This window comes from Natator depressus, chromosome 5 (assembly GCF_965152275.1).
Source record: "Natator depressus isolate rNatDep1 chromosome 5, rNatDep2.hap1, whole genome shotgun sequence".
Taxonomy (NCBI): domain Eukaryota; kingdom Metazoa; phylum Chordata; order Testudines; family Cheloniidae; genus Natator; species Natator depressus.
The window spans coordinates 16,445,377-16,459,757 of NC_134238.1; the positions used below are offsets into that span (position 1 = coordinate 16,445,377).

At 43.9% G+C, this 14,381-nt stretch overlaps 1 protein-coding gene across 1 annotated transcript in view; it reads left to right on the top strand.

The window, feature by feature from the left end:
- The first annotated feature begins 710 nt into the window (after nucleotides 1–710).
- The window catches only part of ME2 (malic enzyme 2), a 44,812-nt gene continuing 31,141 nt past the window's right edge, over nucleotides 711–14,381 (top strand). Inside the window, exons 1-2 of the mRNA XM_074952364.1 lie at nucleotides 711–860; nucleotides 11,346–11,467. Coding sequence (XP_074808465.1) covers nucleotides 11,360–11,467 — 108 coding nt within the window. The 5' untranslated portion in view covers nucleotides 711–860; nucleotides 11,346–11,359. The remainder of the gene's footprint in view (nucleotides 861–11,345; nucleotides 11,468–14,381) is intronic.

Genomic DNA, 14,381 nt, shown 5'->3' on the forward strand with positions numbered 1-14,381 from the left:
ACTTGTATCATCAAAAATTATTTCCATCAGAACCAAAGAACCCTGAAACTGAGAAAGCGTTGTGTTTACAAACAGCGGGAATTCTACCTCGCTTTAAGTTCCCTGCATGAATAATGAAACTGTGTCCCTCTCTGCACCCCACATTTGGGCTTGTGCAGCGTGAGGGCAATGCACATGAGCCATAGCACAGCATGAAATATGGGTAACGCCTTCCCCCACCCCGTCCACTCGATGCCTGGCCCCTCCACACCACCACCCCAGTCTCACATCTCCTGCACCCCTTCAGGCCCCAGATTCTCCCCCCACCCCACTCCATTTCCACCTGCCACCACCTCAGTCCCCCAGCCACTCCATAATCACCCTCCCATCCCCACCCCTATTCCGTCCCTCTCCCATCTCTCTGCAACTAGCCCCACCAGCCTTCCCCCACCCTTGGCTGGGTTCTTCATGGACCCGGGGCTAAAACATCTCCCTCCCCCGCCCCCCGTGTCCCTGCTCATCTCGCACGCTGATTGGCTGTCCCTATTCGCCTTATTAGCATCTCCAGCAGCAGCTCCCTCCCTCCCTGTCTCAGCCCCACCTCCCTGCCGGCGGCGTCGAGAGCTGAGTAGCGGAGCGTCATCCATCCGCCGCCTCTCACTAGTTGAGTTGAATTGTCAGTCAGAGGGAACGCCCCGCCCTCTGGAGTGTCCCTCCCAGGCTCTGCCCTGCCTGTTTCATTCCGTGCACGGTGCCGAGGGAGAAGTATCTCTGGCGGAGGAGAGGTGCTGGCTGGTGCAGAGACTAACGCAGGTTCAAGTCCTGGGGCAGCATCACACAGAGGGCAGCAGGAGGAGGAAGAGGTAGTAGCTCCTGCCCTGGTAATTATTTTCCATTTCAATATTAAGAGCATTACAACTCTTTTAAGGCCCCATTTTTGGGCATTTTGTACAAGACTTTGTTTCCTGGTCATTTCCTTCCTGAATCTCTTCCTCCTTAGGAGCCTTGTTCTGGGGCATCTGTCTGCTCCCTGATGTGTGTGGGGCATGGGTGAGAGCCACAGTGTTTGGTTCCTGCTGTGGTCAAGATTAAGCCTGGGTTGTTGTTGTTTGTTATTGCAGTCACAGGCTTCACAAATACCAGCATCATAGGCAGCACTTCTGAGGGAGCAGTTCTGTTATAATAAATCCTGCTTGTCTGCTTGCTCCGTCCTGTTGTAACAGGAGCATCGCTGCTACACCTATAGGCCATGTTCACATTGATGTAGGATGATAAGGGTTCTGTGTGTCTTGCTACTGCTAAACCATCCCTGCCTAAGGATGGCTTGCTCACAAAATGCCTCTGGAGAGCAAATTGGTTCTGCAATTAGATTGCCCTGGAAATTATTTCCCCTTTAGGGAGAGTACCGTTCCTCCTGCTCACAACGGCTTTGTTCTCGCTCCACTTCCTGCAAACTACTCCATTCAAATGCCGCCTCTTGAAATTAAACCGCTTGCAGTCTTCTGTATCTCTTGCTGGTGTCGAATATTCCCTCTGCTCAGCTAGGAAGGGAGTGTGTCCCCCAGACGGGCGGGTTCCTTGTGAACAACTTAATCTTTTTATGAAAGGAAGCAAGATGTATGTTGTTAACACAGTAAAATGGGTTGGTTATTCATGTGTTGTTTTTTCCAAAATAGCAAAAGTGAAAATGAAAACGACAAACTAATGAGTTGCAAGACTTTGCTGTTGTAAATAGAAACCTCTTGAGTCAGGCCACTGTGAAAACACACAGAGCTTAGATACTGTTGAAATATCTGAAGCCCTGTCCCTGAGCTGACAGTTTGCGTGCTGACATTGAACCTGGAGTGAATTTTTATGGCAGAGCCATAAAGCGTTGAAAGTAAAAGTTCATAATTAGTGGAAATGCTGATGCAGGCTTTGAGTAGGAAATGTTAGGCCGGTTGATATTTTTAGAACTAGCTTCTGCAAGCCTTGGTTTGACCTGTTGTTGTCTATCTGGTAAAAGAAATGTCAGTGATGATTTGAAATGCCATTGTTGCATTCCTGTTAAATTTCATCTTATTATTACACTGTACGTTTAGATGCTTGTGTTCTGCTTGAGTAAAACTGAGAAAGTCAAGTAATAGCATTAACCAGTAGTCAGTTAAAGGAAACTCTACTGCATTTGTGATATGGATGAAGCTATGGTAGAAGAACTATTCTTTGTCCCAGAAAAATGTTACCATTGTGACAAATGAATATCTGCTTTGTTGATGTGTGTATGTACATATGTGCAGTGGTGAGCTGGAGCTGGTTCACACTGGTTCGCTAGAACGGGTTGTTAAATTTAGAAGCCCTTTGAGAACCAGTTGTCCGGCGAGGGACAACCAGTTCTAAAAGGGCTTCCAAATTTAACGACCGGCCAAAAGTGGCACCTTAGGCACTGGCTCCGTGCGTGCTCTGGGGCTGGAGCACCCACGGGGAAAATTTGGTGGGTGCAGAGCACCCGCTGGCAGCTCCCCGGCTCCAGCTCACCTCCGCTCCGCTTCTGCCCCTGAGTTACATGCCGCCCCGCTCTGCGTCTCCGCCCCCACTTCCCATGAATCAGCTGTTTGCGCGGGAAGCCTTGGAGGGCTGAGAAGCAAGTGGTGGCTTCGCACTCAGGCCCAGGGAGGCAGAGCGGAGGTGAGCTGGGGTGGGAGGAGGGCCGCCCGCGCACCAGCAGGTAACCTGGGGGGCGTGCAGGGGAACCGCTCCCTGCCCCAGTTCACCTCCGCCTCCTTGGGCCTGAGTGCGAAGCCGTTGCCTGCTTCTCAGCCCCCGCCCCGGCTTCCCGCGCCAACAGCTGATTTGCAGGAAGCAGGGGCGGAGAAGCAGAGCGCGGTCGCCCGTTCAGGGGTGGAGGCGGACGTGAGGTGAGCTGGGGCCGGCGGCGGGGAGCTGCCGGTGGGTGCTCTGCACCCACCAAATTTTCCCCATGGGTGCTCCAGCCCTGGAGCACCCACAGAGTCAGCACCTAAGGCTCCACTTTTGATGTGATCTCTCCCTGCTCCCCCTCCCCTAGGAGCCAGAGGGACCTGCTGGATGCTTCCTGGGAGCTGCCCCAGGTAAGCACCGCCAGGACTCCCCACCTTGCCCCCCGGCAGGTCCCTCTGGCTCTTAGGGGCGGGGTGGGCACCCACTACGGTGGCCCACGAGACCCTCCTGCCTGGTTCTGGGGGCAGTCAGGGGACAGGGGAGAAGGTGGATGGGGCAGGAGTCTGGGGGGTGGGCGTCAAGGAACGCAGAGGGGTTGGATGGGGCAGGAGTCCTGGGGGCTGGGGGTGAGCCATGACCCCCTCGTGGGGTGAGGAGGGAACGGGTTGTTAAGATTTTGGCAGCTCATCACTGCATATGTGTGATCATGAGCTTGGTATGGGCCTTCTGTGCTCATCATGACTCCTTGGAAATAACATACGGTGGTGTCATATGAATCCGGTAGGTGATACCTGACAAGAAACTAGAAGCTTGTCTCATATAAACCGAGAATGTGATGAGACTACAAATTGTAAGCTCTTTGGGACAGGGACTGTCATTTGTTTTTTGTTCTGTGTTTGTACAATACCAAACACAATGGGGCCTTAGCATGCTGTGCTTTGGTGGATGCTCATTAAATGTTCTGTTAGATTGCAACACAAGTTTCCATTTCAACAGTAACAGTGGAAGGAACCATTTTGAACTGTTGCATGAGCTAGTGTCTAATTTTAGTTATGTGTTTTTAGAGTCTTTTTGTTGTTCGGGGGGAACACTTTTTAAAAAGAAGTATTTGGCTGTTCAGTATGTCTGGAATGACTGAGCCTTACTTATAACTGTGAATCGTTCCCATGTTGCTCCTATTTAGGCTACATCTAATTTTAGCATGCAACCCAAATGGTTAGGCTCTGTTCTGGGCTTTTCTGCAGGAAAGTATTTTCTCTTCCAAGCGCAGGGTAGCCATGGAACTGCTACTGGAAAAGAAGGGAGCAATGACCATGGATCCTCTCTGGTTTTGTTCCATTCCTCCCTCACTGTGTCCCCTGTCAGTTGCAGTGCTGGGAGTCCCAGGGAATACCTCAGAATATTGTTCTGAAACTTGCTCTCTCTCCTCACCCCGCTTTTCGCAGTGAAACCATGCTGGTTCTGCTGGGTTAAGGCCCTTCACGCTTGAAGGAAGCCTCATGGGCAGTTCACCATCCACAGTCCTTATGAGAATTCTTCAGACTAGGGCACCAGTTCTTCACACGCTTATGCAAGTGCTTAACTTTCCTACCATGAGTCTTCCCATTGAAATCAGTGGAGCTACTCGTGGTAATAGAGTTAAGCACATGCCTTTGCAGGATTGAGCCCTAAATCAGAACAGCACCTTCCACAAAATAGCGCTGGGCAAGGCTGCTTTAGAACCTAATAAGATCATTGTATTAAGAACTCCAGAACAGTAACTGCTGGATCAGTTACTCTATTAAAGACTTCTCTCACATTGTGTGGTGAGATAAGAGCTTTTATGAGTCTCTCGATATCGCTAGACATAGGCTTTCTCTACACTAGCACTTTTGTCGGTCAGGAGTGTGAAAAAACCATCCCCTTGACCAACGCAAGTTTCAATGACAAAAGCGCCAGTCTGGACAGCACTGTGTGGGTGGGAGACGCTCTCCCGCTGACATAGCCACCGCCATAGGTGCCAACTATGGAGCATCCACAGAAATAAATAGTGGGTGCTTAGCACCCACCAGCCACAGCTGTTTGGCTGTGCCCCCACTGAGCTAATCTGGGAGGGGTTTGAGGGAGAGCAGTGAGTGGTGGGCAGGGGCCTCAAGAGGGTGGAGCGGGGGCAGGAAGAGGTGGAATGAGGGCAGGGCCTTGGGGGAAGAGGTGAAGTGGGGGTGAGGCCTCATGGCAGAGCAAGGGTGGAGCACCCTCAGGGAAAACTAGAAGTCGATGCACATGACTACGGCCAGTCGTTGCGGGTGGTTTAGTTATGCCGGCAGGAGAGCTCTCTCCGGTCGGCATAGAGCAGCTATATGGGAGACCTTACCGTGGCACAGCTGCATCGGGACAGCTGTGCCGATGTAAGGTCTGTATTGTAGTCATAGCCTTATAATCTAGTACTTCTTTCTATTTGGACTGTGAGAACTCCAGCTTATATCGAATGCTGCAAGAAGTTAAGTCCACACGCGTCCTGCAGGTTTGTTTGTTTTAATTGAACTGGTGGGCATTTCCTGCGCTGAATGTCTCAAACTGTGTAGGTCAGAGGCATGTTCCCCGCATAAATACTTTAGATTTAATGTTTCTCCTCCCTTGTTGGAGGCTACAGACCCACTATTGGATTGATTTGGCCACGCAATGATGAGGGAAAAAGAGGTCTAAAATTCACCTGTGTCTCCGGTGGCCTGTTTACTATTGCTGTTTGAGACAGTCAGCATCTGCAAATGCATTGTATAATACTTCCTAATTCCATAGTACCTTCCTTCATCTGAGAATCTCAAGGCACTTTACAGATGTCAGTTAAAATTGTGTTGTAACTCCTGTGACAGGTACCTAAATATCCCCATTCTGTATTTGGGGAAACTGAGGCACACAACATTGAAATGACTAGCCCAGTGTCCGAATGAATCAGTGGCAGAATATGGAATAGGATCCAGAACACCTGATTCCCAAATATGAACTCTGGGCTGTCTTATACATACATGTATGTAATTTAAGGCCACCCTTAAGGCAAATGGAAATTGCCCCATATCTCGCACTCAGCAAAGCACTTTCCTCCAAGTGAAGTAACCCTGGTGGAATCTGCTAGGTGGAGGGAAGTTTTGTTTGTTTGTTTGTTTTTTAAAAGACCTAAAGGGAAGTGCGTTCAGACCTGGGACTTGCCCAATTTCAGAATTGTAGTCTGCTTTGTGTGTGTGTGTGAGAGAGAGAGAGAGAGAGAGAGTCATACTTGGGAAGATCAGCCATGTTTAGTTAACAAAATACCCCAAACCTCCATGCCTGTGCCATGATTAGGGCCCTTTGTTTTCAGTTCTTACTTTATTTAATTTTTCCTGGGAATTTATCAGTGTTTATTACCACAACAACAAAAATGGGTGAAAATCAGTGCAAAAAAATTAATAGTTTTTCTGGGTAAATATCGGGGTTTATTTTGGTGGCTGGAAAGACAGGGGAAAGGTATTCCGTAGATTAATGCTTTGAATTCCATTCATCAATGTGGTTTATTGCAGAACTGAAACAGAACTCAGAACACTGTGCCACCTCTGAGTTTAAGAAAACAATACACCTCTAATCCCCAAATAAAACTTTTCATTTGAATAAACAGTTTAATGTTGTAGACTTGGAACTATTAGCCTACAAATATTAACATTTAATATTTGGGCCACACCATTTGCAGTGCATACACTCAACTTCATCCTTTTCTTGTTTTTTTTTAAACTTTCGAATATTTCCTTGTCCTCTGAAACGTATTCTGATACAGATTTTCATTTTCTTCCCGTTTTAGTATGTAAAATCTTTAAACTGTTATCTGCTATCAGCTTGAAATGTGTATGTGATGGGCATGAGGTTCATCAGTACGTTCAGATGCACACGCCCTTCAGAGCTTGCGTGTGTGCCTGTTGGTTTATTGTGTGCATCTTCTAGACTAATACATAGCCTTACTTCAACAGGCAGCTTTGCATATACACACAGGCTAATGTATTATCGTAATATATATATCTCATGCAATGTATTGTATTTTCCTAATAAAACAAGTTATTTTTTATAAATTTGAAAGCTACAAACGTAGGGTGAAAATCAGAAAAAAAATGAATAATACTTGTAAAACCCAGGAATTTTTCAGTAAAAATTGGTTTAAACTGAAAAAAGGACTTAGCCATGATTCAGGACTGTACAGATTCACAAAACAATTGCTACTGCTGTATGTGACAACGCTGGCTGGGCCAAAGGTGGTACTGCTATGTAATAAACATTTTGTTTTCCTAGAAACTCAGGAAGCTTAGCGAGGCCTGTGCAATCCTTTAAATTAAGAGTTTCACCCGATATTTAAAATAAACGTTTATTACTGATTCTAGTTATTGATAAGTGCATTCTGTATATTAAAGGAAATTTGTACTAATTTGCTATCCCAGCACTCTGACGTTTTGTATAGGAAGAAATACTTGAAATATTATTTTTATGATCAGTTGTCGTTGAAACTGAGGGATGGCTGCAAAGCCTTTGAACATGAGTTGCAACTCTGCTGAAACATATTACTAAGTATTAAAGCTGTAATTCGTGACCCAGATAAGCGTCAATGTTAATTGAAGCAGACTGCTTTAATTGGCTCTGTGAACTACATGATTCAATTGGGAATGTAATTGTACCTATAAAAGTATAATGAATATTTTTCCCTAAAAGCAGCCTTTGAAATTTAACAAATCCGTAATTGTACTAACAAAAACATTTGCTCTTAGATAAGTGCACTTGTATAATACTAATAATTAGTTTGAACTGGCCAGATGCCTCCTGATAAGATACTCCACGGAGGAAAACGGTCATCCAATATGCTGAAAAATGTAGACGCAGTTAAACAGTGACACAGAATGTAAGCAATATTGTGCTAAAAATTACTGGCTATATTGAATCAAATCTGGTTGTATAACACAGTTCTGTTTAGGGCTGTTGCTTACTGTACTATCAGTTACTGAAGGTAAAAGGGGAGGGAAAAGTCTAGTTTTGATTATGCTGGCAGATTTTAGATGGCGTGTTATTCCTCTTTCGGTTCCTGTGTTCTCTCTTCTTATCCCTGTTCAGAACTGCACCTCTGCTTACATCTCTGCTTTCACTTCCTTTTATATATTTTTTTTTCCCACAATTGACTTCCCTCCTTTTTCTGGTTGTCTTATGTAGCAAAACATCACCACCTCAACTCAGATCCCTCTTTAAAAACACTCTTCTACAAACCCTTCCAGCACCCACTTACAAACTGTCTAAAAGGTATTAGCACTGCCTTGTGATTGTTCTTCATCTGAACAGCTGTTGTACTGCAAATACAAAATGTAATTTTATAGAGGCTCAATCCTGCAGTTTCTCAGTTGGAGGGTCTGCCCCATGGGCCTGTTTGTGTTACTAAACTTTTATAAAGCAGTAAATAACTCTGGCTCTCATTTATATTTAAAAAAAAATTAAGGTTAAGTTTTGCCTTTAAGTATGTCTGTAACTCCCATCGAAGTCAAAGAGTTTTGTGGAGCAAGATTTAGGCCTTTATTTTAAAATGCAAAGGTCCGTGTGAGCTGGAAATGTGGAAATGAATTGAAGAGAATGGAACAAGGGAGGTCAGTTCAGGGGAATGATAAAAGAGATAGGATGAAATAGAAATGAATAAGTAATAGATCTGGGGAAGCAGAGTCCAGGACAAAAAAAAAATGACTAGTCCATTTTATTGGGATATACAGTACCTGGAATTAAACCTCCTGCATTCAAAAGAGGAAAGGGAGTACTGTTTTGTTCATAAGTGCTCATTTGTTGCAGTGAGGTGATCGAATTCAGTTACAGGAAAGAGGTTGGGTTTGGCTTAATTATAGTTCCTTGTTTAAGATATTTAGTACTGACAAATTGAAACCAGCCTCAGAGAATGCTGATGTATATTAAATGTTACTTTTGCATTGCTATCTCAAATAATTTTGGCTTCATATGTATAGAGCATTAATTTGAAATTGCATAATAATGGTAAACAAGTGGCTAGAATTTAAACTGTACTCAGAATTGAATTTGCCGTGCCCAAATGATGACAGTTTGTAGCATGAATTTAATTTTGTTTTATCAGACCCTGTTCTTTACAAAGTTATTTTTGTCAGCACTGCTGATTAATTCTGACAGGCCAGCTGTGTTCAGTCCACCACCACCTAGTGAGGAATTACTCTGTTAAAAGCAGCATTTGTTTTTAATACTAACAAGACTTCCATTACCCTGTCTACAAACACTAAACTAATGTACTTTACAACAAACCCACTGCACGTATGTGCTTCAAATCACACTTTCTTAAAGTGAAAGGCACATACATACAAACAAAGGAGCAGTGATTGAGAAACAGAGTACAGTTGCTGTGTAAATAGGGGTAGCGTTCTGCTACAGTAGAACATCAGCGTTATTGGGAATGGAGGTTGTTTGTCACTCTGAAATGTTCATAACTCTGAACAAAACGTTCTGGTTCTTCCAGAAGTTTACAGCTGAGCATTGACTTAATACAGCTTTGAAACTTTACTGTGCAGAAGAAAAATGCTGCTTTTAACCATCTTAATTTAAATGAAACAAGCACCGAAACAGTTTCCTTCCCTTGTCAAATCTTTTTTTTAACTTTCCCTTTGTTTTTTTTAGTAGTTTACATTTAACACAGTACTGTACTGTAGTTGCCTTTTTTTTTTTTTCTTTTTTTTCTCTTGGTCTCTGCTGCTACCTGATCGTGTACTTCCGGTTCCAAATAAGGTGTGTGGTTGACCAGTCAGTTGGTACTTCTGGTGTTTGTAACTCTACTCTGTGGGCAATGAAGAAATCCAAATATGGGGGGGCAGAGTGGGAAATAATTTTCCTAAGCATTTTGTTAGATACTTTTGAACGGTTTTCAAGGAAATTGTTATGAGATTATACTATATGGTATTTCCCTTCCATCATATAGTGTTTAACAGCTGATTAGATAATTTAAAAGGCATAACTTCTGCTACAAATATTCAAGTTATGTTTGATTAAGATAGTGTCGTTCCCTAATGTAATTTGTGGTCCTCCTATAAATCATTTTATAAAACCAAACCAGGTAGCATTTCACTATTCAAAAATGGCTTACACTCCTTTTGATAGTTTTGAATTTGTTACTAGGTAAGGGCTCCCTGTGCAGCTTATTATTCAGTTTTGATCTTGTGAGCATATTATTGCTCGCTTGAACAAATGTATGTGCCTTATGAAAGCAAATGTATGTGCATGTGAAAGCTAACCCAGCTCTGTATTTGACTGGGAAAGCCTGGGTTTGATGTAACACAGGAGCAAAGCATTAAAATGTATCAAAAATCTGCTACCTCTGGCCCCATACTGTGAAGTTCTGAGGATTATCAACACTACATCCTTCATCTGTAAGCTCTTTAGACTGTGTCTTTGTGTGTATTTGTACAGTTCCTGACACAGTGGGCCACAACCCTATTTTGGGTCTCTGGGGTTACAATTATTATTAAACATTTATATTATGGTGGTACTTAAAGGCCTGTCAGGCCAGGACCTGTACAAACGTGTAAGTGGTACTGTACAAATGTGTAAGTGGTAGTCCCTGCCCCAAAGATCTTGCAATCTAACCACAATCCAAATAATAATAATTGAACCGAATGGGATCTGAGGACATTCAGTACTTCATAGGATTGGGCTCTAGGTTTGTAAGGTAACACTAACAGGATCTTACAAGGAGGCTTTGGAAAATTACACCCTGCAGAAATGCGTACCCACCAGTTGTCCCAGCAGAGCTCCATTTTTTAAGGGCTGAAATAAGAGTCTAGAGGTGGAAGAGACCTGTTAGTTTATCTTGTTTATTGCCTCTTTTACATTTACTAGTTTTTCCTCTAGTCTAGTTTTAAATGTGCTAAGTAACAGGGTTTCCATTACTTCCCTTAGGAGACTATTGCAGAGGCCAATATATTTTCTCTGTCAGGAAGTTTTTCCTGACATTCAGCCTCCATTGTTCTTTTCTGTACTATCCTGTATAATTCTCTCCTCTTTGGTGTTTACACTGGTGGCAAGTTTATTGGTCGCCATTAAAAGGTCAGTACTGGTCAGCAGCAGTTTTCTATTCTAAGTACAGGGTGCAAATATCGGGTAATTCGTGGCACATGCTGACTGAATACAGTCCCCTGTACAATAATAAATGTACCAGTTTTCCAACGTTCTGTCGACTCAGGGTATGTCTACATTGCTCACTAAGCCCGGGCTCTGACTCAAGTCTAAGCCCAAGCATCGCTTCTGTCCACACGCAAATCAGTCTGACTTGGGTCAGCAAGCACTCAGGATCCGGGTCTTAGGATCCTGGTAGGGGGTGGATCAGAACCCAAGTCCCACTGAGACTCAGGTCCAAGCCATTTTGCCATGTGCATGCAGCTCAAGCCACAGACCCAAGTCAGAGGGTCTATGTAGTGCACTATGGACACGTCAGCATAGTTGTGAGGACCCCCTTCCTCTCTTCTACAGAAATATTCTCCACTTTCTTCTTCCTGGCTGCCACAAAATATTATTAGTGCTAGCCTGGGGAGTCCTAGGCTTATAACCATCTGATGTGTATCGGTTTCTCCCTCTCATGTTAGCAGGCATAGAAATGTGAACATGTGGTTAAGTATTTTTATATTTGATTTATTTCATTTCCTTTTTCTCAGGTGAACTATAAGAAATGCTCTCCCGATTAAGAGTAGTTGCCACTCCCTGTGCATTGGCATGTCGCACCGTGCACACAAAAGAAAAAGGCAAACCGCTGATGTTAAACCCAAGAACAAACAAGGTTAGTAGCGTGCATTTATCAAACATCTGATGTCCAGCTAGTAACAGTCCTGTGGATCTTGTTCTGGGATTGAAAATTATACTGATGTGAGGTCAGGGATTTATTCTGTTCAGTGCTGGATCAGTGCCACAAAAGATATACAAGACTGAGGATTCAGTGATGATTTAAAGTTTAATATCTTAGAGCTATGATATCAGGGCTAGCAACAAAGACTTTCTGCCATTATCACTCCTACAAATCCCTGATTTCCAATGGCATAACTAGGGCCCTACCAAATTCACAGCCATGAAAATTTGGACCGTGGACCATGAAATTTGGCCTTTTGTGTGCTTTTACCCTATACTATATAGATTTCACAGGGAAGACCAGCATTTCTCAAACTGGGGGGCCTGACCGAAAAGGGAGTTGCAGGGGGTCACAAGGTTATTTTAGGGGGGTTGCAGTATTGTCCCCCTTCTGTGCTGCCTTCAGATCTGGGCGGCTGGAGAGCAGCGGCTGTTAGCCGGGCACCCAACAGCAGCGCAGAAGTAAGGGTGGCAATACCATACCATACCATACCATGCCATGCCAGCCTTACTTTTGCACCGCTGCTGGCGGCAACTCTGCCTTCAGAGCTGGGTGCCCGGCTAACAGCCGCCGCTCTCCAGTTGCCCAGCTCTGAAGGCAGTGTCGCCGCCAGCAGCAGTGCAGAAGTAAGGGTAGCAGTATCGCAACCTCTCCTACAATAACCTTGCAGCCCCCCCTCTCCCACCACACACACACACACACACATCTCCTTTGTGGGTTAGGACCTCTAAAATTGCAACACCCTGAAATTTCAGATTTAAATACCTGAACTCATGAAATTTACGATTTTTAAAATCCTATGACCGTGAAATTGACCAAAATGGACTGTGAATTTGGTAGGGCCCTAAGCATAACATAGTAATTTATATTTCCATCCCCCATCATGAATTAAAAATCCCATCTTTCTGATTACCCTCTTGCTTTTGTCCAGTTTAATTCCAACTTGGCTTTAGTATTTCAAGAAACACTGAAGCTCAAGACCAATATTTTATATCCGTGATACCAGCTTTGAATCCCGCCTTTCAAGTGGTAGAAAGTATTAACCTCTAACTCTAAGTCCTCTTAGTTGTCCTTGGGCTGGAACTAAGCCATCTCAATGTGAAACACCCCCATGAAGAGGGCCAGCAAAAGGTCTTCATGCAACTTAGAAACTGGTTTTAAGTGGGACTTCAGTTATTGTACATCAGCATTGTGTTGGCCCTCTGCATTGGGGAGGGCTTTCGCCCTAAGAAAACAGCCTCTTAACTGCAGAAGGAGATATTCAAGGGCAGCTGCAATCCATGGGGACAATGAAACTCTCAAGAGTTAAGATAGGGGTAATGGGAGCTGAAGTCAGGCTTTTTTGGCAGCTGGTCCAAGGCTGTGAACTCCCCTCTGTAAGAGATGAGGAAGATCACAACCCTGATCGGCTTGGAGGAAAATATAACACCTGTCTCTTTGTTGTATCCTATCCATAATAGGAGACAAAAATCCATTACTCTGCTGCTCCTGGGATAGTGGAGAAAAGAACAGTGAGATACAAAGAGTGACTTCTAACTACCCCTGAAAGGAGGGAGAGAAGACAAAACATATGTCTTTGTTCAGACCATTTACATGGATATATATAATTTGATAGGGTGCTCAGATACCACAGGGGTGAGTGCTGTACAAACACCTCGACAGATAGAGATCTCTAGTGCTTTGAAACTTAGTGCCTGATAAAATCATGTAGAAAGTGGAGTGTGAGGAGAATTATGTGATTTGTCAAGGTACAAAGTCTTGTGACTTCTCTGAGCTAAAAGCTCTTGGCAGACCAGTGGAAATTATTTCAGAGCCCTCAAGCTTTTCCAAGCACTGGTTGTGCACCAGTGGTCAGAAAGGAAAACAATATATGCTTGCTTTTGGCAGTAGCTTCTACATTTTATTTTTCAAGGATGTAGTTTTATGATAAATGGAGCAAAATGCAATATTTGAAGAGAAGAAATTTGTTGTCGCACTTAATTCACAGTATCCATTTTGATTCAGACAGATGACAATGAAATAAAGAGCCTTCTAGTCTATGAGGAGTCTGTTATACTCTGGCACCTGTTTGAGCGGTTCTATGAAACGACTAGGTGATACCATTTGTCTGTTGGGCAACAAGTAGCAATACTAAATGGGGTCCCTTGTTCAGCAGCTCAGCAGAAAAATTAATGTCTGACTGGGGATGGAAATTGATTTACCCTTGCAATTGTAGACGGTCTTGCTGTATTAGAGATGAGACCAATGGCTGGGGTGGTGTGAGGAAAAATTGCACTGTTGCACCTGATGTATGGATAAATAACAGACTTTGGTATCCATTGTTGTGGACCTGCTGAGATTGTCGTCTCATTGTAGGATCTTTTGATGGCAGGGGGTCTAGTTGTGTTGCAGTCTCATTCACTTATGTTACTTAATATTTTGTCTCTCTTACCACTTGGGACCCATAATAATGGGGACTAAATGCCATATTAAAAGCTGTAAGATGCCAGCTGATGAAATTTTCAGACCCAGATCCCAACCCCATACTTTTTGTGACCATTAAACTTCCCACCCCATAACTCCTCGACCTGCTTCATTGCTTGGCAAATACAAGAATTTAAGTGCTCTGACCTTTTTGCCCATGAACTGGTTCCCACGGGTGCCGAATGCATAAATTAATTGAATTTGTTTGTTTCAAAAGTCCAGCTTTCAAGTTCTATTGTTAGGGCAGCCCAGGAAAGTTGAAAAGCTATATTGGTAATGTCCTTGTCACTTCAACCAAATGATTTCAGAACAATCTGTAACTGCATGAACCTGTCTTTACATTCTTCCATGACTTCGCAAAGCTGCTCTATGACAAGGACTCCAA